Here is a 21,875-nt window from a genome sequence, read left to right as displayed (position 1 = left end):
ATATTAAATTAAAAAAAAAAAGAAAAAAAAAAGAAAAAAAAAAAAAAAAAATAGATTTGAATAAGTTTATAAAATAAAAATGCTTTGCGGTGGGAAAAGGAAATTTGTTAATACGACGGTGAAAAATGAAAATAAAAGGAAATAACAGGAATTACACATGGCGGTGAAACGTGGCGTCCACGTCATCCCTGTTGGCGGTATCAGCTATGGCAGAAGTACGGAAAACTGAAACTACTAACAAACAAAACACAGGAAATTAACGAAGCCATCTGCCGGGAAAACCCCTGTGCATATTCACCCAACCCGCCAAGGGGAAAGGGAATTTCTCAGCTTTAACGTTCGAGCTTCAGGAAAGGAACTCACGACACGGAATCAATCGATTCTTGTCAATTTCTCGTTTTATGTCTACGAATTTCAGGCTGGGATTGGGAGGATTAGTTGGCCGGTGATATGGCGTTGTTGCGCAAATTGTTCTTCCGGAAGCCGCCCGATGGTCTTCTCGAGATCTGTGAAAGAGTTTATGGTACTGTCTTATTGTCTTTGTTTGTTCTTTATTGGTTTGATTGATTCCGTCCTCTTTTTGTTACCGCCTCGATGTGCAATGATGGGGTTTATGGTGTATGTATCATATCAGCTTATCTTTTGCTTGTTTTATGGTGTAAATTCGGATGCGAGAATGGAACGATAGTACAAATGGGGAACGGAATGGAAATAGAATGTTGTTTGAAGATTATCTATAGCTCAATCTTCATTTCTCATGCAATAAACTGAAACAAGCTAGGTGGTAGAGAAGGCTTTAAACTTGTACTTAAAGGAAACGTGTCACTGCTGCACTGGATGAGTAATTCATTAATTTAGAAACGTTTTTAGGTTGGTTCTTTACCAAGTCTGAAATGTTGCCTGATTTTCGATCAGAATGTCGTATTTGATAAGTTGTAACTTTCAAACTTGAATATAATCACGCAAGGATCTTGCTTCTATCTGTATCCTGACGAGGTGAGAATACTCTTAACCTTACGTTTTTTCCAGAGAACTTGAAGTTGAACTTCTGAACGAGTCTTATCATCTGAAGGGGATTTTCATAATAGATTCTTATTTGAGATAAGTTACTATTTAGTGGCTAACATGTATCTGTATTTTCTGCTGCAGTTTTTGATTGCTGTTTTACCACAGATTCATGGAAGGAAGAGAATTATGAAGTTTACTTGGGTGGAATAGTGGCTCAACTCCGTGAGCATTTAGTAGACGCATCTTTCTTGGTATTCAATTTTAGGATCTTAGAGATGCAAAGTCAGGTGGGCGATATCTTATCTAAGTTTGATATGACCATAATGGACTACCCTCAGCAGTACGAGGGTTGCCCAGTTCTGACGATGGAAGTGCTTCACCATTTTCTAAGATCATGTGAGAGTTGGCTTTCCCTTGGGCAGAATAACGTTTTGTTAATGCACTGTGAACGTGGTGGTTGGCCAGTTCTAGCGTTCATGCTTTCGGCTCTCTTGATTTATAGGAAGCAATATAGTGGGGAGCAAAGGACATTGGACATGGTTTATAGGCAGGCACCTCGGGAGCTTTTGCATTTTTTTTCTCCTATGAATCCAGTTCCTTCTCAATTAAGGTATCTGCAATATGTCGCAAGGAGGAATGTAGCCTTAGAATGGCCACCTGTGGACAGAGCTCTCACTTTGGACTGTATCATTTTGAGATTTATTCCAAATTTTGATGGAGAGGGTGGTTGCCGACCAATATTTCGAATATATGGACAAGATCCACTACTTGTCAGTGATCGAACTCCTAAAGTTCTGTATTCAACTCCAAAAAGAAGCAAAAATCTCCGAACTTACAAACAGGTGATGAGATTCCTTAATCTGTACTTGTCAGAATCACAAGTTGATTGAAAACAAACCTAATGTTATTGATTCCAGAAGCCTCTTTTATTATGTTCTTTCAAGTGATAACGGGTTGAGTTAAAGCTAAACTGTTAAGGTATTGTTTTCTTCTGCCAATATGAACATAGCCAAACGGTTAAGGTATCTCTACTTTCTCTAAGAGGCTGGATGCTTGAATCTCCTAACACGTAATATTCTATAGAAAAGAATACATTGTTTTCTTCTCATAACATCTTGACTACTTTGTGCTACTTCCCAGTGTTATCTCACTGCTGGCTGTTATAAGTTCAATATTAATTTCAACATGATAATATACATTAAGTTGAAGGGCAATGATTATAAGTAACCAATTTTTTTTCCCTTTCTAATTTCTACTAGTATTAAATGGTTTTGGATGCTCTGCATGCTAAAACAGGCACCCTTTATCCAATAAGAGATTAACTTTTGGGTGCTTCATGGTTCAATGGCAAATGAGCTATCTAAGTAATCAAATTAGACTAGGAGGTTTGGAATTTATGATTTAGTCTGCAAGGGAAATCCATTTCCTGTACTTTTCCTATGCTGTCACCCTCTTGGCCTACTCCAAAGTAAAGCTGACTGAATCGGAGTTGAATTGAATTATTTTGTAAATACACTTAAAATCCCCAATGTTACCATAAGGTCAACCTTGTGTACCCTGTTGCAGGCAGAAGCAGAACTGGTTAAGATTGATGTAAATTGCCATATTCAAGGTGATGTTGTTCTTGAGTGCATCTCCTTGCATGACAACATGGAATTTGAAGAGATGATGTTCAGAGCAATGTTTAATACTGCTTTTATTCGCTCTAATATTTTAATTCTCAACCGTGAAGAGATCGACACTTTGTGGAATGGTAAAGATAGATTTCCAAAGGACTTTCGAGCAGAGGTATGTCTCTTTTTCCTTGCATGATTATCTAGTACTGCTTCTCTTCCTTATGTTCTTTGGCCATCATTTGAATGTAGATTCTTTTCTCTGAGATGGATGCTGCAACATGTCCTGTTGCAAATGATGTAGTTTGCTTTGAGGAGGAAGGTCTCCCCATGGAAGCATTTGCTAAAGTGCAAGAGATCTTTAGTCATGTGGATTGGTTAGATCCCAAAGCAGATGTTGCGCTCAATGTGCTCCATCAGATGAATGCCTTAAGCATAGCCCAAGAGAAGTCAGAAAGTAATTCTCCTCGGAGTACGCCAGTTAGTCCTTTATTTCAGAGTACAAGTCCCAGAAAATTTTCGCTGAAGAAATTCACAATGGATAACAAAACAAAAATCCTAGAGAAGGAACAATCTAGTCCAACATCTAAATTTTCACTGTATGCTGCTAAATCTAATTCAGTATTCCAACAGGTGCCTCAATCTTCAGAGTGTTTCCCACTCGACATTTTGCAAGATTCGCCAATTTCAGAGAGTAGCGATAGGACCTCATTCAGTGCTTCGGTTGGAAGCCACTCAGTTTTTGATTCTGAAGGAGAAACAGAGGTTTCTCATCTGAAAACTGTATCTTCATCTTTTTCGAATGCAGCATTGGCTGTTTCTCTTGCACCCGAGTCTCTCCAGACAAAGAGTCCCCTAACAGAAAGAATAGTCCCACCACCTCCTCCTCTCCCCCAACTTTCCACGAATATTTCTGCTGCTAATTCTCTAACTTATCCTTCCGCTCCTCCAACTGCCTTACCACTTCGGTCTAATAACTTTTCAACTCTAAGACCAGATAAATTCTCACTCACTGAGGTAGTAGAAAACTATTCAAAGGATCAAAGGCAGTTATCAACCGTTAGCCCCCCACTTTCTGTAACCTCAATACAGTCATGTCCACCGCCTCCTTCTACACCTCCTTTGAAGGATACCATAGCAGCTAGAGTTAAAGCTTCTCTGCCACCACCCCCTCCTTTTTCTTCAACATTAGCTTCCCATCCTGCAAATGCATCCTTTTTGCCTCAACCTCCACCACCTCCTTCTCCTCCTTCAACATCCACTGTTAGTCGTAAAATTTCATCTCCAATCCCTTCACCACCACCACCTCCTCCTCCAATGGACATTACGGATCCTAAAATTTTCTCTCCCGTGCCTCCACCACCACCGCCTCCTCCTCTGACATCCAAACAGGTTGAAAGTACTTCAACATCTCCATTTGTTCCTCCTCCACCACCACCACCTTTTCCTATGACGTCCAGCCAGGTTGGAAGTATTTCTACAACTTTGTCTATTCCTCCACCACCGCCACCTCTTCCGTTCAGACAGGATGGAAATACTTCAACATCTCCACCTGTTCCTCCTCCACCACCACCGGCTCCCACCAAGGGCTCCTCCCCACCTGTTCCTTCTGCTCCCCCTCCTCCTACCCTTTCTGGGAGGGGGACTTCAAAATCAGGTGAAGTGTTTCCTGGTTCTCTTTTGTCTTGGTCCTCTCTAGGGCCATGTATTTCTCCATCAACAAAGGGACGAAGTTTGTCACGCACTATAAATTCAAGAGCACATATAACTAAGAAACTGAAGCCATTGCATTGGTTAAAGTTATCGAAAGCAGTGCAAGGAAGCTTATGGGCTGAAGCTCAAAAAACTGGTGAAGCTGCCAGGTATACCAACCCTTAATTCTAGAGAAGTTTAGAAACAAGTCAAGAAATATGGACCAATCATGTTAATATTTTGTTGTAGGGCACCAGAGATTGACATGTCAGAACTTGAAAGTCTTTTCTCAGCTGCAGTTCCTGCTTCTGACCAGAACCGGAAGTCGGGTGGACGTGGTTCTGTTGGGAATAAACCCGAAAAAGTACAACTGGTAATTAAATTCATCTAGCAGTTCATGCTGTCCTCTATTTTAGAACCATCACCATTCTTGTGATGCTTGAGATACAATATTGTTGTTTTCTCGCTGTTTTCTGTAGGTTATGAATTATTACTATAAAAATCATTATAAGAGAGAGATGAATCTGGTGAATGATTGACAATGCATCATTTGAAGGGTATTATGAAATTATATACAACATTATAATTTCATAATACAACATTATAAAAAAATTTAGGCAAGGAAGCTTATCGTGAGTCACAGCAAAGACTATTACGCAAGTGACAGTTATTGACACATTCATACAGAAATCCCAACTAAAAACCACAATCACCTAACCAATATTTAATAGGTTCTTCTTCCTCAATAAATAAATTCCCTTCGGCTCTAGAGCCTTTTGCAGCATCCACATGAAATAGATTGCATTCAATCCTAGAAAGTCATGATTGCATCCTCATGACTTCTGTTATTTTGAAACTTAGGCTTCAGGCTTCAGTTGTTGTCGGCCGTCAGTGTAAGCACTTGAAATGATTGCATTTAATCCTAGAGTAGCAGCAATAATTACTTTCCATGTATCATGACTTTTAATTTCCTTAAAGGAATGAATAAAATGAAAGCTTTGGAGAAAACCTGATCTGTTAGTATACTTCTCCAAGTGGAAATATATACACACGTTTCTGTAACAAAAATAATAACAACTAACAAACTAACAAATTAACCGCTTAATAACTTCCTAACTAAAGAAACAAGTGAACAACTCCTAATAGTATGCACTTTTCTGCAGAAGATGGTGTTACAAATAAATGAAAGGTTTGTGGTTTATTGAAGACTAATGATTTTGATAGAGAAATAAATGCCTACCAGTATCTTCTTCAATAATTGGATAATCACAATATTTAGGGAGTCACAAATATTAAATCTTACACGATATGGTTCATTGAAGGCATTCTTCAAAGAAATACAATTTTTGCAAAGAATACTCGTTACCTTTTAGACTGGGTGTAGTTCAATAATTTGTTACCTGGTTTCTAATTAAGCACTTGACTCTTTACTACTAACATTCATATGAAAAGAGGGTATTTTCGTGCATGTATTGCTTTTGAAAAATAGAAGTTAATAAATAAACTACGATTGAGGAGACTTCTTACAAGACTAAACAGTGTATTTCCTTGAAGCTTCTTCTATATAATTGTAGAGAACGAAACTAGATCTTGTGGAATCATATTGAATATTTGACAAGACATTCCGTACCTGCTAAATTACATACATTATATTAACATAACAGAATAAATCATATAAATGAATACTGGTATAACCAGTCATTTTTGAAATTGAACCCCCCCCCTACATTTCCAAATTTCATCTGTTGTCTAATTAATTGTTTCCAATTTTTGTCTAAAGATGTTTATTTCAAATGTTCATTTTGGTTGCTTTTCCTAACAGCAGTTTGTTGTTAACATTGTTGCAAGTGTTAGTATGAATATCATTACTTTCTGCTTATCATCCCAGTTATAGTCAATATCAACCTTTTCCGTTTGCTTCCTGCTACTGTCACAGATTGATCACAGGCGAGCTTACAATTGTGAAATCATGCTTTCAAAGGTCAAGGCACCTTTGACTGATTTAATGGTAAGATGGTTTATATTTAACGTGCTTATAATTCTATATTTGTACATCAGTTAAGAAAAAACTATGCTTCAGTTTTCTAATCATCAGTGTTCCTTATTGTGGTCCTAATGAATGATTCATGGTGAAACCATGGTTGAATTCTCTGTTCATTGTTGTGTTGCGATGTTCGTGCAGTGTCAATTTTATTAGGTTTTAAGATTTCTCTTCTACTGTTGGCTAGTTTATGGTTTACATGGATGAAAAATAATGAAAACTTTTTGAGGGTAATAAGAAGGGGATATAGGGCCAAGATGTTTGCTTATTTTCATGACAGGGATGCTAATTCTATGCACTATTTTGCTTCTTTTGTTAGTTTGAATTGCAGGGTAGCTCTTCTTGTACTGTTTGATGTTTGTAGTGGAAGGGCATCTCATTTCTTTTTAATCTTCAATCAGTAAAATTTGTGTTTTTAAAAGAATGCAGCAAATTAATATCATTGATATTTTCTTTTTGTAATGCACACTCGATTTTTCTGTAATTATTTCTTACTAATTAAACTTAAATAGTGTGCCTCTTGGGTAATGGTGGCAGAGTTCTGTGCTTGACCTTGAAGATTCAGCACTGGATATCGATCAGGTTGAGAATCTTATTAAGTTTTGCCCAACAAAAGAGGAAATGGATTTACTCAAGGTTGGTATACTATCAAAATTGGTAATCCTAGTAAACTTATAAGGCCTTGCCCTCTCTCTAGGTGAGGGCAGTATATGCATTGTTAATGCTACTAATTTAAGTACTTCTAAATTTGGGGTAAATTCACATGGTTGATAACAATGCATGCAGTGTGAAATTTCAGAACCTTGATGTATAATGTAATTTATTCTTTGTGAGTAATGCGGCATGTTCATGTGCAGGGCTACACTGGAGAAAAGGAGATGCTTGGAAAATGTGAACAGGTTTTTATGGAAACTTTTTCAGCATTTCTTTATCGAGGTTTTGATTGCTGCCCAATCATGGATGTCATGTACATGTTTCTATGACAAGCATATAAAATCACTTTTTAACCACACATTTAATGTAATTTTATTACTGCTCAGAAGATTAGCACATAATACTAAATTGTCTTTAGAAATTTTCTTATTCTCTAAGGACAGTAGTACCAAATCAGTGACAAGGATGAAGTTTTTCTCAGTGAGAAATCAATGTACTTCATGATATCCAGAAATAACAAAGGAAACATAGAACTATTATATAAACACTTACGGATTATTAACATGGTAATCGGCAAAATTTTGAGTAATATAGACATGAAATATTTAAGTTGGCTGAAAAATGGTTTTCCCTGTTGGGAAATTTTAGTGCTCAGCTTTAATAAATTAATCCACGACTCATTTACTTCGTTGATTTTTGAGGTATCGTTTGTAACTTTCTTTTTCTTAAACTGTTATAATTCCATAAATGCAAGAAACATTCTGCTTATGTTTTGCTAATAATTAAATTGAGCAGCAATCAGCTGAGAACTTTCCTTAGTTTTTTGAAATATGAGCATATTGAGTTGGATTTAATATGATACTCTTTCAAAGAGCCAAGGAAAGTTCTTTGAAGGAGTAGCTCAACCTGTACTGCTGATCAAATTTGGAGAACTACATTCTTCTTCTTCTTCTTCTTCTTCCTTTTTTTTTTTTTTTTTTNAAAAAAATGTGTGTTTTGACAAGTGCTATATATTTCTCACAGTTCTTCTTAGAGTTGATGCAAGTACCTCGTGTAGAATCTAAGCTTCGAGTTTTCTCATTTAAAATACAGTTCATCTCTCAGGTGAATTGCCTTACCTGCCACAGCCACACACGTACGCTCATATGCACTGAGATAATCATTAACCAGCCTTTCTGAATTGTCATGCAGATCACTGACCTCAAGAAAAGCCTGAACTTTGTCAACTCTGCAGCAGAAGAGGTAACTTCTCCCCATGATTCGATAACATGGATTTGGAATCTCTTATAACTTTTCTAACACTCTTATTTCAGATAAAAAGTTCAGTCAAGTTGAAGAGAGTCATGCAGACAATACTATCACTAGGAAATGCTTTAAACCAGGGAACGGCGAGGGGTTAGTTTATGTTGCATTTATATTTTCTCTGAATTCAGCCTATTATCGCCATTCATTTACCATAATGAATACAGTACACGAATTTATCTGAACATTTTAATTTTCTCCTTTAGGATAAAAAATTGAAAATTTTGAATTCCAGCGGAGCTTCATCTTTTAACCTTAACTCCCTTGTTCATTTGCCTTCCTACAAACCTCTTTCATCTCAATGATATCTTTAATTTGGAAGTTATATTAAGTTGAGTTAGCTCCCTTCCATTTCTCTCTCTCTCTCTCTCTCTCTCTCTCTCTCTCTCTCTCTCTCTCTCTCTCTCTCTCTGTTATATATGTGGAAAGATTATCACTCACATGCTAATTGAAATATTTATGTTGCAATAGCCTCATTGACTTGATCTACTAAAGGTCGTTCATTCTTTTTTAGGCTCTGCTATAGGATTTAGGCTGGATAGCCTTCTTAAACTGACAGAAACTCGTGCACGAAACAACAAGATGACTCTAATGCATTATCTTTGCAAGGTGCAACTTATACTATCTATTTCTCCATGAGCATGATTTATATTTTGTTAGGTTACAACTTTACATTGTCAAGGCATAAGATACCATACGGGCTTTAAAATACCGTCTACCAACAGTATGTATCTGTGATATCTATCTCACTTTTTTAATAGCTATTTTGGTTCTTTTGTAAAAGTTAATATGACACTCCTATAAAATACACATCATATACTGTCTGCTAATGATATGGACCTCACTTTTTAAACAATAAGAAAAGTTGTAGCAAGAAATAAAGAGATGGAGAGGGAGAGAAAAAGAAGAGAAAGTAAAAATATAGAAAACATGGGGTTGAATGAGCTGGACGCCTGTAAAACCGATAACCACACCTAAAATCAGGAATAGAAGAGCACAAGATCAATTGAGAGACGGTTATCGGATTTCTGAATTATGGTGATGCTTGGGCTTTTCTATTTTACCATCGATAGTCAAAATTTAGAGCTATTCTTGAAGATAATAATTAATTAATTGAAGTGGTTCCATGTCAATCTCAAGTTGAATTTCTTGGTTCTTACTCTAGGACCAGTAGGTGGTTATTGGAGAGAATTAAGCCTCTAGTGTTCCTTGTAATCTCTTGAAAATTTCCCTAAATATAGTATTATATTTCAGGCCTGTTTTCTTTATCTTCATCTCAAGTTCAGGTATCCTTCAGACAATCTTTGAGAATAACTAGATAGTAACTGACTTGGTGCGGTCTACTAGAACCAAGCTAAAGTGTCTGTCTGATATGTGTCAGACACTTGAACACTTCGACACTTGTTGGGTACGTTTGGACACTGTTAACACAGTAGACATGTGTTAAACACTTGTTGTACAAAGTGGATGTGGGTCCATCATTTGTTAGATACATATCAAACACTTGTTAAGTCTACCAAATAGACATAAATAGTAACATAGGACATAAATAATAATTTTTTAGAGCAAAATACACCAAACACATTTTGAGCCTTAAAATGCTTAAATTTACTAACTTTGAATTTCCTTTTGGTACAAAATGATATATATTTTAATAAACATGTTCTTATCGTGCCCTGGCAATTTTTTTTAAAAAAAGATTATGTATCACCGTGTCTATGTGGTGTCTATCCTTCTTAGACTGGAACTAGTCTTCTGATTTTATTGTTTGTTGACAAGTGTAGATACTTGCTGATAAACTGCCAGAAGTTTTGGATTTTTCAAACGATCTTCCAAGCTTGGAGCCTGCATCAAAGGTATTCTCTCTTTGTTGGTTCCTTTTTGGAAAGTTTGTTGGGTGGGTGAAGGGGTTGCCTCCTTGACTGAGACAGGTTTGATTTCTATCCAGGAACAATTAAAGGTTTTGGCAGAGGAGATGCAATCAATTAGCAAAGGGTTGGAGAAAGTTGTTCAAGAATTGTCTATGTCTGAAAATGATGGCCCTATATCCAATAATTTCCGAACGGTATTAAAGCATTCTGAGTTAGTGCAAACTATTTTCACCACTGTTCAGCTAATATTTGATAATTGGAAACTACCATCATCTCTGATTCTTGGGATCTAGGAAATACTGTCTTTAATGAGTTAACCTGAAGAATTTGTCCAAATAATAGTGGCAATCTTGAGTCTCATTTCTCTTAGGTCTTCTTTACTATGCTACATGGCCTGAACGTTTTAGGTGATTTTGGCCTAGTTTTGTTCATCTTCTTGACTTTTCTCTTATATTCCCTTTCTTTGTGGTGCATGCATCTTAATTCATCTTACTGTATCACAGAAGCCCTGGTAGTAGTTTTCTAATGGAAAAAACAGAATTCTTTTTTATCTATTTTCTTAGATTGAGAGAAATTCTGCCTATATGACACAGATTTGAATGTATCTTTAAAAAATTCTGCTTTAATATAAAAAAAGAAAAAAAAATAAATTATGAGATACTTTTTAAAAGAGAAACAAAAGAAGGTTACCTATCTAACTTACATAGAATCCTAGTCGAAAATTTAAAAATTTTATATTCCTTGAGTTGGGAACTTCTGCTGTCATTTGGCCATTAATTTTTATCAGTGCTCTCTTGACTTCATTTCCCTCCTCCCCGCTCTTTGGTGGTTCAGGTTTTAAAGGAGTTCCTTCGTTTTGCTGAAGCTGAAGTGAGAACTTTGGCTTCACTGTACTCTAGCGTGGTAGGTGCTGCTTCTCAGTGCATGTTCAAACTTTGATCCTCTAGTTGGATTAGGTTGTTGCTTACGTGGAGCTTGATACTTTGCAGGGTAGAAGTGTAGATTCTTTGATTCTTTACTTTGGAGAAGATCCAGCTCGCTGCCCCTTTGAGCAAGGTACTTGTTCATCATGAGTAAAAGAAGTATGCAAGATGCTTACCGGGGGGGATAAGCTCCTTTCAGTGTCATTGTTGGTCTAATTTGTTTTTGCCCCTAAATTGTTCTGCAGTTATATCAACCTTATGCAACTTTGTGAGAATGTTTAACCGAGCCCACGAGGAGAACTGCAAGCAGATAGAGCTGGAAATGAAGAAAGCAACTGAAAGCGAAAAATCAAAGACAGGGCACATGCATAAGAGGTCAAGAACAAAACAGTTATCACGCTCCCAGATCGAGATTGGCAATGTGAAGTAAGTTAGCATGTTGTGTTCTTTCAAGCCGAGGGCCCTCCAGCTCTGCAGACATCCAACAGCCGTAATTAGTTTTAGTGGGAGATTATCTACTTGTTGATGTTGGAGAGCAGTGTTTCACACCTCCGAATGAAAAGCTAATTTTCCTTCATGAGGTAACTAACTCTCTCAACTCAGTGTATTAAGCACAATTTCTTTTAGTCTTAACATACTAATATTGGTATCATGATTTGCACTGCAGCAACACATGGAGATCAAAGCCTTATCCTGTTGTTCAATGTGGTGAGCAGGCTGCTCTGCTTGTATCGAAAGTGAACAAATACTTGTGTGTGTACATAACTGTATCAAAAAATAATACAGGTGATAGAAGAAGTCACCTCTGAAGGTTTTGCTTGTCTGGGAAAATGTTCATCGAAATGTGTATTTAGCTTTACCACTTAAAAAGAAAATTTAGAGTTGTTTTGTGCTTGTCATTAAAGCTTAGAGCTCTGTTTTGTGGAGATCCTGCAACTACAATGAAGCCATTATTATTATTATTTAAGAATACAAGGTAATTTATTTAACCAAAATATAAAAAAGAAGTCATAATTCATACCCTTTTATGTTACTCTTCACCAGGTTATATTGGGCCTAATGGGCCTTAGTGATCGCTTGGGCCCAATTACGATCCCTTAACGAAACTACATTTTACCAGCTATCGTTGATAAGGGAGGAGAATGAGGTTGAAGATGATTGAGTGACGTGTCAAGTTTCTATTGGCAATGATAAATATTGAATGAATATTTCTAAAGTACAGAAAGATAAAAAGAACCGCCAAGTTGGACATAATCAGTTCGATTTGTCGTGCGTTGTTCATGTGGGACCATCGAATTTGTGTCTGTTACGTCGGAAGTGGGCATGTGGCGGTATGGCCCATGGCCCATGGGCCCAGTCAAAATCTCCACATCGAACACAAAGTTTGGCCCAATGTGTTTGTTAGAGTCCTTTTGCTTGAATTTTTTTTTTTCATTTTGTTAATATCTATTTTTTTAAAATAAAAAGTGAACGGTCTTTTTTTATGATTAGAAAATTGAAAAGCATAGATTATAATTGAGATGGTGCCTAAAGTGGGATTTTAAGTCTATGACACAATTATTAATCTAATAAAGTGCCAAAAATGTCAAAAATAAATATCGATCTCACAAACAAAGTTAAAAAAATGAATAAAATATGACGTTTTTAATTCATTATCGATTACACTCAATTAATTGTATTACTCTAACACTAATGTTCAAACCAAACCACAATAAGTATGGAAAGCGCCTCTCATTAAAGGCTGCAACCTAATTTAACTTTACCTTATATATCTCTTAATCATTTGTTAACCATTGATAGCAACACAACACCACACTACACTAGCGTGAGAGATTACCTTACAATTTTTGGACAACTCGAAGCCAATCTCACCCACTGATCCAACACGAATTTGCTCGACTAGATTTATGCATCAATAATATTGATTTTCATTTATTTGTGAAGAAAGATTAGACGAACCATTATTAAAAGATACTGTTTAGGAACATAAAAAGTGACTAGTAAAGTATATTGTCGGAGTTTAGTTTGGTGTTAAATGAATGAGGAACAAAATAATGTACATAACCCAAAACACAAACCCACATGCACATGGGGTTTACCCTAAGTTAATGTATCATTCTCTCATTAGGTTGATAAGATGAGACTTTGACAGAGACATTTAGAATAAAACTTTACATGTTCTCTGTGTCACATGTAGCACTAATTTTTCTCTCTAAAATTCTCGACATTTGTGGCAATTTAGTTGATACAAAAAAATATGTTCTTCGTCAAATAAAAAATATCATGTCAATAAAAAATATCTTCGAACATAAAATATTAAATTTATTCGAACCTTATTTAAAATCACAATCCTCTCTAGTTACAAATTAATTATTATATCAATTAAAATTTATAAACTTTTATAAATGAATTATTATTTGTACCGACGTTCCAACGAGTTGTATGAGCATATATAAGAGTTCAAATTTTGAGTCTTTTTTTTCATGAAAGTGACATTGTAATCGTCACAAAATTCCAATATTATTAATAAAAACATTCTCTCAATCTTACCATTTTGGCGATTTATGGGCTGCCCATAACTTTATCGAAACACCCAGATGAAATTGCATATACTCCAATATCATGTTTTTCTACTTTATATCAGTTTCTTAATCTTAATTCATAATAATATTAATTAATTAATTAATTAACCCGTAATTTTAAATAATTTAGAAATATTTCCTTCTTAAAAATTAATCTTTCTTTAAAACACATTGACTTTATTTATTATTTTAATTTCATGGCGGTATAATTGTAAATATTCCATAACCAAAATTAAAATAATAAAAAACTTACTTTTCTTGGATATTTTATGAACAAAAAAAATAGCACACAGTTTAATGCAAAAACAGAAAAAATTTGGTCGTATTGGTTTAATTTTATGGAATTTCGGACTCATGTGTTCGCCACTAATATAAACAATTCAATTATTTGTATTTTTTAAAGTTGATGATGTCATATAAGATTTAAAAAATAAAGTTATATATATATATTGATTTAATTTTATTGAAGCATTCACCCGCCCATACTTTCTTGCTCCAATCCAATAATTGAAAATAATTCCATTGATACCCCACACCTTTAATTACTTCATTTTTATAATAAATTTCATTACAAAAATTTAATAATAAATAAATTTTAATATTAGGATTTTATAATTGTGTTGTTGAAATCAATTTTGTAGAGTGGAGACCATAACTAGTAGAAGTAGGTCGGGCCACTCGGGCCCATTACACTCGTGAAAATTTATTTTATAATAATTATTATAATATTGTTTACATCATATCTTATTCAATTGATTTGATCGTTTCCGAATCAGTTGGTGAACTTGATACACGAAATTATTCTTATTTTATTATTATTTTATTCTATCAATAATTGCTTTTTTTTAATGAAACCATAATAAGATTAAATTATTTTAAATTCCCTCGTATTAATTACAAAAAAAAGTTCCTAATATGACAAGTTTAATGTGATTATGATATTATAATCCTACCATAATTAATTATTTTATTATTGCTTTTTTTTTTTTAATTATTAATTGAAAAACGTTTCCCGATTTTAAAATTGATCGAAAATATAATAATTAAATTAAAATATTTAAAAGTAAAGAAATTAGAATCGTTTTGAAATGTGGGCCATGAAGCCACCACGATGGCCCATTACGCTCCCCAATGGAGCCCGTGAAAAAGGAGTGACGTCAAAACTGGCAAATAAAAGAATGAACCGCCATGTTTCTGACACCTGCTCAAATCAGATTGAATAACAGCCATACGATCATTTCTCGGGACAAAAAGGTAATTACGGAATATCCCGTCGCTATAAAAGGAGCAAGAAGATGCAGAGAATAGAAGGGGCTAAGAAGTGAACTTCCGCCGGTTATCGGAGCTCTTTGAAAGCCCTAGAGAGAATTTCTGTAACTGATTTAGCGGAGAAGGCGCCCTCTTAGGGAATGCAGAGAGATGAGAGGAGCTTTGTTGACAAGATTCATCTCTAGTGGTCGAGCTGGCAAGTGGATCGGCGGCCGGAACTGTCACCGGAAACACGTCGAAGACGGGTGATCCATTTTCTCCCTTTCTCATCCTCCTCAATTTTCTCTTATCTCTACGCTCTAATTAAGTAGGAGAAGAAAGGCGTGAAAGAATCGTTTGTATATTTCTATTTTAAATTTGAAAAAAGATCGAATCAATGGCGGAAAAGGACAGAGACGGTCAGTCTGGTGTTCTCCATGGAAAGTATGAACTAGGTCGGCTTCTAGGGCATGGTACTTTTGCGAAGGTTTATCATGCCCGGAATTTGCAGACGGGGACGAACATGGCGATGAAGGTGGTTGGGAAGGAGAAGGTGATAAAAGTAGGCATGATGGAGCAGATCAAGAGGGAGATCTCTGTGATGAAGATGGTGAAGCATCCGAATATCGTCGAGCTTCATGAGGTTATGGCGAGCAAATCGAAGATCTATTTCGCGATGGAGCTTGTTCGTGGCGGGGAACTGTTCTCCAAAATTTCCAGAGGCCGATTGAGAGAAGATGTGGCTAGACTTTACTTTCAGCAGCTGATTTCTGCGATCGATTTTTGCCACAGTCGTGGAGTTTATCATCGGGACCTCAAACCGGAGAATCTTCTTCTCGACGACGACGGAAATCTTAAGGTAACTGATTTTGGACTCAGCGCATTTTCAGAGCATCTGAAACAGGATGGACTGTTGCACACAACTTGTGGCACGCCGGCGTATGTTGCGCCGGAAGTTATTGGGAAGAAGGGATACAACGGCGCCAAAGCTGATCTGTGGTCATGTGGAGTCATCCTTTACGTTCTTCTCGCCGGATTTCTCCCATTTCAAGACGACAATATTGTGTCGATGTACAGGAAGATTTACAGAGGAGACTTCAAGTGCCCGCCGTGGTTCTCACCGGAAGCCCGTCGATTAATAACGAAACTCCTGGATCCGAATCCGAGCAGCAGAATTACAACATCAAAGATCATGGAGTCCTCCTGGTTCAGGAAATCCACGCCGAGGACTGTAATAACAAAAGAGGAGCAGGAATTCGACGAGAGCAAGGAGAAATTGAAGCAATCGGAGACGTTAAATGCCTTCCATATAATTTCCTTATCGGAAGGGTTCGATTTATCACCGTTGTTCGAGGAGAAAAAGAGAGAAGAGAAAGAGGAGCTGAGATTTGCGACGACAAAGCCGGCAAGCAGTGTGATATCGAAGCTGGAAGAGGTGGCGAAGGCGGGGAAATTCAGCGTAAAAAAGAGCGAATCAAGAGTGAGATTACAGGGTGAAGCGTGCGGAAGAAAAGGGAAACTAGCGGTGGCGGCGGAGATCTTCGCCGTAACGCCGTCGTTTCTGGTGGTAGAGGTGAAGAAAGATCACGGGGACACGTTAGAATACAGGCAGTTCTGCAGCAAAGAGCTCCGGCCGGCGCTGAAAGACATTGTGTGGACATCACCAACGGAGAAGACAGTGTCGGGTTGAGAGTCTAAACGTTATTATAATCTGTAGCGCTTTGAATTTCTTTGTCGATTTGACAGAAATTGTTGGTGTTTATGTGTCAGTTTGAATGTTATTATCAATATCAATCCTCTCATTTTCGTTTATTTTTGGAATATTGCACACAAAAATTAAGGTAATTTCAAACATTTAGTGTAAACCAAGAATTACAAATTAAAAATTGATTTTAAAAATATAAAAATTACTCACCTACTTCACTAAGATTATTTATAGAATAATCTTAAACTTAAAAAATATAATAATTTAATACATTTGGAATTATATTATTATAATTTTTTTTTTAAAAAAATACATATATGTTCACTTAAAAAAAAATATATTCATTCAAAAATAAAAGAACGGGAGTTTGGGAGAGCAATAGAGGTGCCATGTTACTAGCACTTGCCTTACTCCTCCGTCTTACTGCAATTGTTGGCATAGAGTTAGTCGAGACTTCTTCCTCGAGTCCAATTATGATCCACACTCGACAAAAATCAAGCCCTTTTAGCCTTTTTCTTCGTTCTAAAAAAGAATCCAAGTACCATTTGGAAGAATATTGATCCAAAATGCATGTAGAAGTATGAGGCAGTTATTATGTGAGATTGATCATTTCATTTATTTTAGTTTCTTTTTTACAATCCCTAAAATGATATGAATTTATGAGTTGTAAAGAAATCTGATATTTACTCCATTTCCAAAAGCTTCCTAATGCCATGTGGGAGATCAGATCATGCAATATATGTGAGCTTCCACCATTCCATCACTCCAATAATTTCAATTCCAAATTATTCAAACACGTGCTTACTTTCTCCTTATACGATATCGAAATCACATCCAAACCAACATTGATGAACGATTCAAACTTTCAAAATTTTAGTGCGACAAGATTGATACGAATGAAAAACGATAAAAAACAGAAAACAGAAAGGAAAAAGAAAAAGAGTGGTAACATGTGGGGAGGCCACATGAAAACAGAGCAATGTTTAAACATAAATGGAGGGATGTGTTTGGAACAAAGCTTCACATGGCTTTTGGCTTTATTGCCCAAATCTTTTCTTATTACTATTACTATTCCACTCTTTTTGGCTTTATTTTCTCCAATATTCAGAAAGGCAATAAAAGATTCATCTTTTTAACTTCCTCTTTTTCCTCAAACGTAAGTTGTAAAAGAAGGAACACACAAATGGCTCATGAAAGAATCTGGGTTGGAATCGCAGCTCACTTTTTGAACCACTCGATCTACCTCTATGGATCACATATCTCATCTCTAAAGTTCCTGTTAGGACCCACCACAAATGTCATGTCCAACTCTTCTTTGTCAACATGATTTTCCACACCCAATATGATTCAGAAGAAATGAGGTGAGCTATTGTTTAATCTAGAACAGCACACGAATATAGCAGCTAATATAAAGTATGCATTTTCAATCTAAATAAATGAAATAATGGGGCAGTTACATTAGGATGAGGAAGATACTTTGAATGAGAAAGGGAATCATACAATAAATGCACCAAATTAAATCAATCATGATGATAAGATTACTTTATTGAACAAAACTCCACTAAGTCTCTAAGCCTTTCTGCATGATTATATTGCTCACCTACCAATAACATTAAAAAAGCCTCGCTGTTTTTGGAATTTCTGCTTCATAAAATGGCTCTACAGACAGATACAGAGAGAGTAACTCATTAAGTAACACAAAACAAAGGGAGTGGTCAATCGTTAAGATATCTACTATTTTTCTTGAAGTCGAAAGTTCAAATCTACACCCTGCAGTTGTTGCATTCAAAAAGTAACGAGGGTGGAAACTACAACAGAGCACTATCGGTCAGAAGTTTATGACCGTATTAATTGTAGCATGGTTCCAAAAAGAATCTCCCAAGTATAACCTTAAATGATTTTTTTTAAGGTATGGGTTTAATCACTACCAAACTACTTAAAATGGAAAAGGAATGATGGAAGGAGGAAGGAATAGCAAAACTTACTTCTTTCACTTAATATGCACTCCAAACAATTTGAACCCCTCAACTTCAGCATCGCCTTTTAGTCCATCGTCTTTGTTCTTAGGCGATAACAATTCTTCAGCTTCATTCTCGACCGAGCTGGCACCATTACGATTTTTAACATCTACCACACAGAATGTAGTTTTAGCATCATTTGTCTTTGCTGCTTCACACAAGTAGAAAGCTATTGTGTCATTAGCTTTCAGTTGTTTTTCCTTCACAAATCGATTCCAACCACGTGTGAACACATAGCTCTGGCTGCTTTTCCAGTAACAGTATCGAAATTTCCATTGTCTCATTGTTTTGTCAAAAAATATCAGCTGCACATCACGATCGTCATCGACACGTTCTACGTTTTCTATTGTGCTAGCTGATACGTGAGGAAAGTATTTAACAGCATATTTCTTTGGGATGACCAATCTGTTCAACTTACCAACATCGCTCGGTGTTAGCTCCTTTTGAAAAAGTTGCTTAATAGTCCCTTCATTGTTATTTATATTTGCAGCAGAGGGGCCGGCTGATGTTTGTGCACTTTCAGAACGGTCCCTCAAATACTCAGCAAATTTGGTTGTGTAAGAACCGTCCTTTAACATATTAAGCAAAGCTTCTGTAGTGTAAAGTGTCTGAAAGTTTGGCTCTTCAATTGTGACTTTGGTCCAAGGAAAGTTTCTATGACAATCTCCACTCCTGATTCTGATAGCTGCACTATCATAAGCCATGGCTGCCTCGTTTTCTGACTTGAATGTCCCAAGCCAAATGCGCTGATGATTGGCGTAAATTTGAGCACCCCAGTGGCCGTTTTGTTGAGGCACAACACCCTTGAATTTTGAGGTTAAACTCCTTCCTTGCTTACTGCACCCATTTGCAGGGAATGGGCAAGTGATGCAGCTTGATTCTGAACCTTCTGCAATTGCATTCACCCTGGTTTCTGAAATCGTATTTGGCCACTTCTGTTTCATGGTGGTTCTGGAAAGAGAGAAAAAAAAAAGACCAACAAACAAGATGAAGGATTAGATTCCATGGGAATTTCTCCTTTACTTTTCTAATAACGAATTAAACAAAGTTATAGACTTCACAGCCTAAATTCAGCCAGTTGTTCATCGAAATATAAACAAAATGTTCTCCACCAATTGATCAAATGAATTAGTTAGCTACTACACCAAACATTCAAAAACCAGATCTCTGATTCGCGGTAAAGCATTAAGATTGCTCTCTATGAACACATTACAATAGCCAACAAAAATAACCATAGTATACATTATAGCAAACCCTTCAATGATCTATCTATCATGCCATTGTAGGAAAGTGTCGTGGTCTTCTAGTTTGTACAGAGTTTTGCGTAATAAATAAGTGTTTTAAGTATATGGAAAGCCACTCCAAACATGCTCTAAGTTTGCAATGACTTTTGAAGGTTGTAATTGAGTTGAACAAAGTTGCACCCCAAAAATTCAAGGTTGGATTAAATTGGGGCAGGATCATTTGGGTTGAGCAAAGTTGAAACCTCAACAATTGGATTTGATTCAAACGAAGGGAGGGAGAAATAAATCATAATAATGATAAAATATTAAAAAAGAAAAAGAAACTCTCTAACCAACCATACCCAATCCATGAACAGTTGCACAAACGTTTTGCTGTCCCAAAAACTCATGCCAAACCCACTAGAGTTCTTTTGGATAGCGACTATTTTCCCCAGGCATCTTTTTTTAAGTTTTAAGAGAAAACAAAACGAGGATTTTTGCTCTTTGTTCAGCAAGGAGAATAAAAGGAGAACTAACATCAAATTACGGTGTTTTCACAAAGTTTCTCCTACCAAATTTGCATTAGATGCAGAAAGACCAATGACACCGTCTTGTTTTTTTTTTTTTTTTAAAAGAAACCAAACTTTTCATTGAATAAACAAAAAGAAACTAATCCTCAAAAGATACAAACTCCAAAAAAGGAAAAAGAAGGAAACAGTCTTGTTTTAAACTAGGCATGTGCACACACACGTAAATTGATGGCAGTATACAAAATACAGTTTTGAGGTTAAATGTTCATCTCTTTTTGGAGACTGAAACTAAAGTTCTAAACAGGCGTGCTCATGCAATACAAACTTTTGATATCTAATAGTTCTCCGTAGTCAGAAACCAGAACCCTATGCCAGCCCAAATGAGCATTCCATTCACACCATTAATAAGAACGATATCTTCCAACTTACCCAACCCTATCCAACTGTATTGAAATATATCATCCTCCCTGCTGCTCCCTAGTAGATTCTAACTTGTACAGGATAAGAAGAAACTTTTCTAATAATTTCAACAGAGCAACCCACATTCATATGGTTAAAAACCAAAAGAGCAAATACCAAATAGTAGTCACTGGGGTATTTGAATGAGAAATGACTAAGCCAAACGTGCAAACACCAAAGGCAGTAATATACATCAAACAGCAGACTTGCACTCCACCGAGTGTCATGGAACCATAATGGTTTTTATTTTACTGTTTTTTTTTTTTTTTTNTGGAATAGATGCATGTCCTTAAGTTCCAATGGTCATAGTTCAATCTTTTCAACAAATTTGGCAGTACACACAATAAGTCTTCCTATTTCTGCCTTGACGTATGATTGCTACTTTGCAGTCTACTATAATGGGAGATTTAGTTGGGAAAAGGGGGAATGAGCACAGTGTTAGCACTCACTCACTCGAGTTCAAGTCTGCTTCCTCATTCACTTTCAGAGAGTTTGATATGATATAATCTGTAATTGTAAAGAGGGATAAGGAAGTTGGAATTTAGTGGTGAATCCAAACTTGTTGGAAAGAGAAAGCTTCAGTCTCCCAATACCATTCAATAGTTTAAAATGCAATGCCGACTTGGTACAACCTATATATCTTCGCAAAAGAAATGAAGTATGGCTGTTAGTGACACTAAACAAATTTAGGCAATGTAAAGTGGCTTAGGCACAGTTTCTGTTTCAGTAAATTGAAGGTCCTGGTCTAATTTTGTAGTGTTTAATAATGCATTGGAAATTCAATAGAAAATTTTATTAATTTTTTTTTTTTAAAAAAAACACTTCAAAGAAAAGCAATTAATCAGCTACTTGTAAAAGAATAGTTTAAATTCTTCTTCTTTTTCTATAGAATTCGAGTTTCCTTTGAAAATAAATGAAAGAATACAAAAGAGGCATACATTCCAACGCCCAAAAATGGAGCCAAGACAACATCGAAAAACCTAAAATGATAAAAAAAAAAAAAAAA

At 36.1% G+C, this 21,875-nt stretch overlaps 3 protein-coding genes across 4 annotated transcripts in view; 2 read left to right on the top strand and 1 right to left on the bottom strand.

Moving 5' to 3' along the window:
* Window positions 1–233: 233 nt before the first annotated feature.
* On the top strand, window positions 234–12,076 carry LOC111792325 (formin-like protein 18). 2 transcript variants are annotated; one of them, XM_023673712.1, is made up of 18 exons: window positions 234–523; window positions 1,150–1,850; window positions 2,575–2,796; window positions 2,874–4,483; window positions 4,563–4,686; window positions 6,250–6,321; window positions 6,892–6,990; window positions 7,212–7,253; window positions 8,032–8,112; window positions 8,200–8,250; window positions 8,322–8,403; window positions 8,825–8,919; window positions 10,095–10,166; window positions 10,259–10,375; window positions 11,016–11,084; window positions 11,171–11,237; window positions 11,350–11,685; window positions 11,772–12,076. In XM_023673712.1, the coding sequence occupies exons 1-17, from the start codon at window positions 451–453 to the stop codon at window positions 11,532–11,534; spliced, it is 3,762 nt and encodes a 1,253-aa protein (XP_023529480.1). In that variant the 5' UTR covers window positions 234–450; the 3' UTR covers window positions 11,535–11,685; window positions 11,772–12,076. The 2 variants fall into 2 exon arrangements, with proteins under 2 accessions (XP_023529480.1, XP_023529481.1); XM_023673713.1 differs by lacking the exon at window positions 8,032–8,112.
* Window positions 12,077–14,987: 2,911 nt separating this feature from the next.
* On the top strand, window positions 14,988–16,746 carry LOC111793642 (CBL-interacting serine/threonine-protein kinase 6-like). The gene has a single exon (XM_023675621.1). It carries the CDS (start codon window positions 15,332–15,334, stop codon window positions 16,622–16,624), a length of 1,293 nt encoding a protein of 430 aa, XP_023531389.1. The 5' UTR covers window positions 14,988–15,331; the 3' UTR covers window positions 16,625–16,746.
* Window positions 16,747–18,347: 1,601 nt separating this feature from the next.
* The window catches only part of LOC111793664 (AP2/ERF and B3 domain-containing transcription factor At1g50680-like), an 8,288-nt gene continuing 4,760 nt past the window's right edge, over window positions 18,348–21,875 (bottom strand). Inside the window, exon 4 of the mRNA XM_023675649.1 lies at window positions 18,348–19,608. Coding sequence (XP_023531417.1) covers window positions 18,630–19,601 — 972 coding nt within the window. The 5' untranslated portion in view covers window positions 19,602–19,608 and the 3' untranslated portion in view covers window positions 18,348–18,629. The remainder of the gene's footprint in view (window positions 19,609–21,875) is intronic.

Source organism: Cucurbita pepo, chromosome LG04, assembly GCF_002806865.2.
Source record: "Cucurbita pepo subsp. pepo cultivar mu-cu-16 chromosome LG04, ASM280686v2, whole genome shotgun sequence".
Taxonomy (NCBI): domain Eukaryota; kingdom Viridiplantae; phylum Streptophyta; class Magnoliopsida; order Cucurbitales; family Cucurbitaceae; genus Cucurbita; species Cucurbita pepo.
Note: the sequence above shows the minus strand (reverse complement) of the source record. Positions and strands in the feature narration are given on the sequence as shown.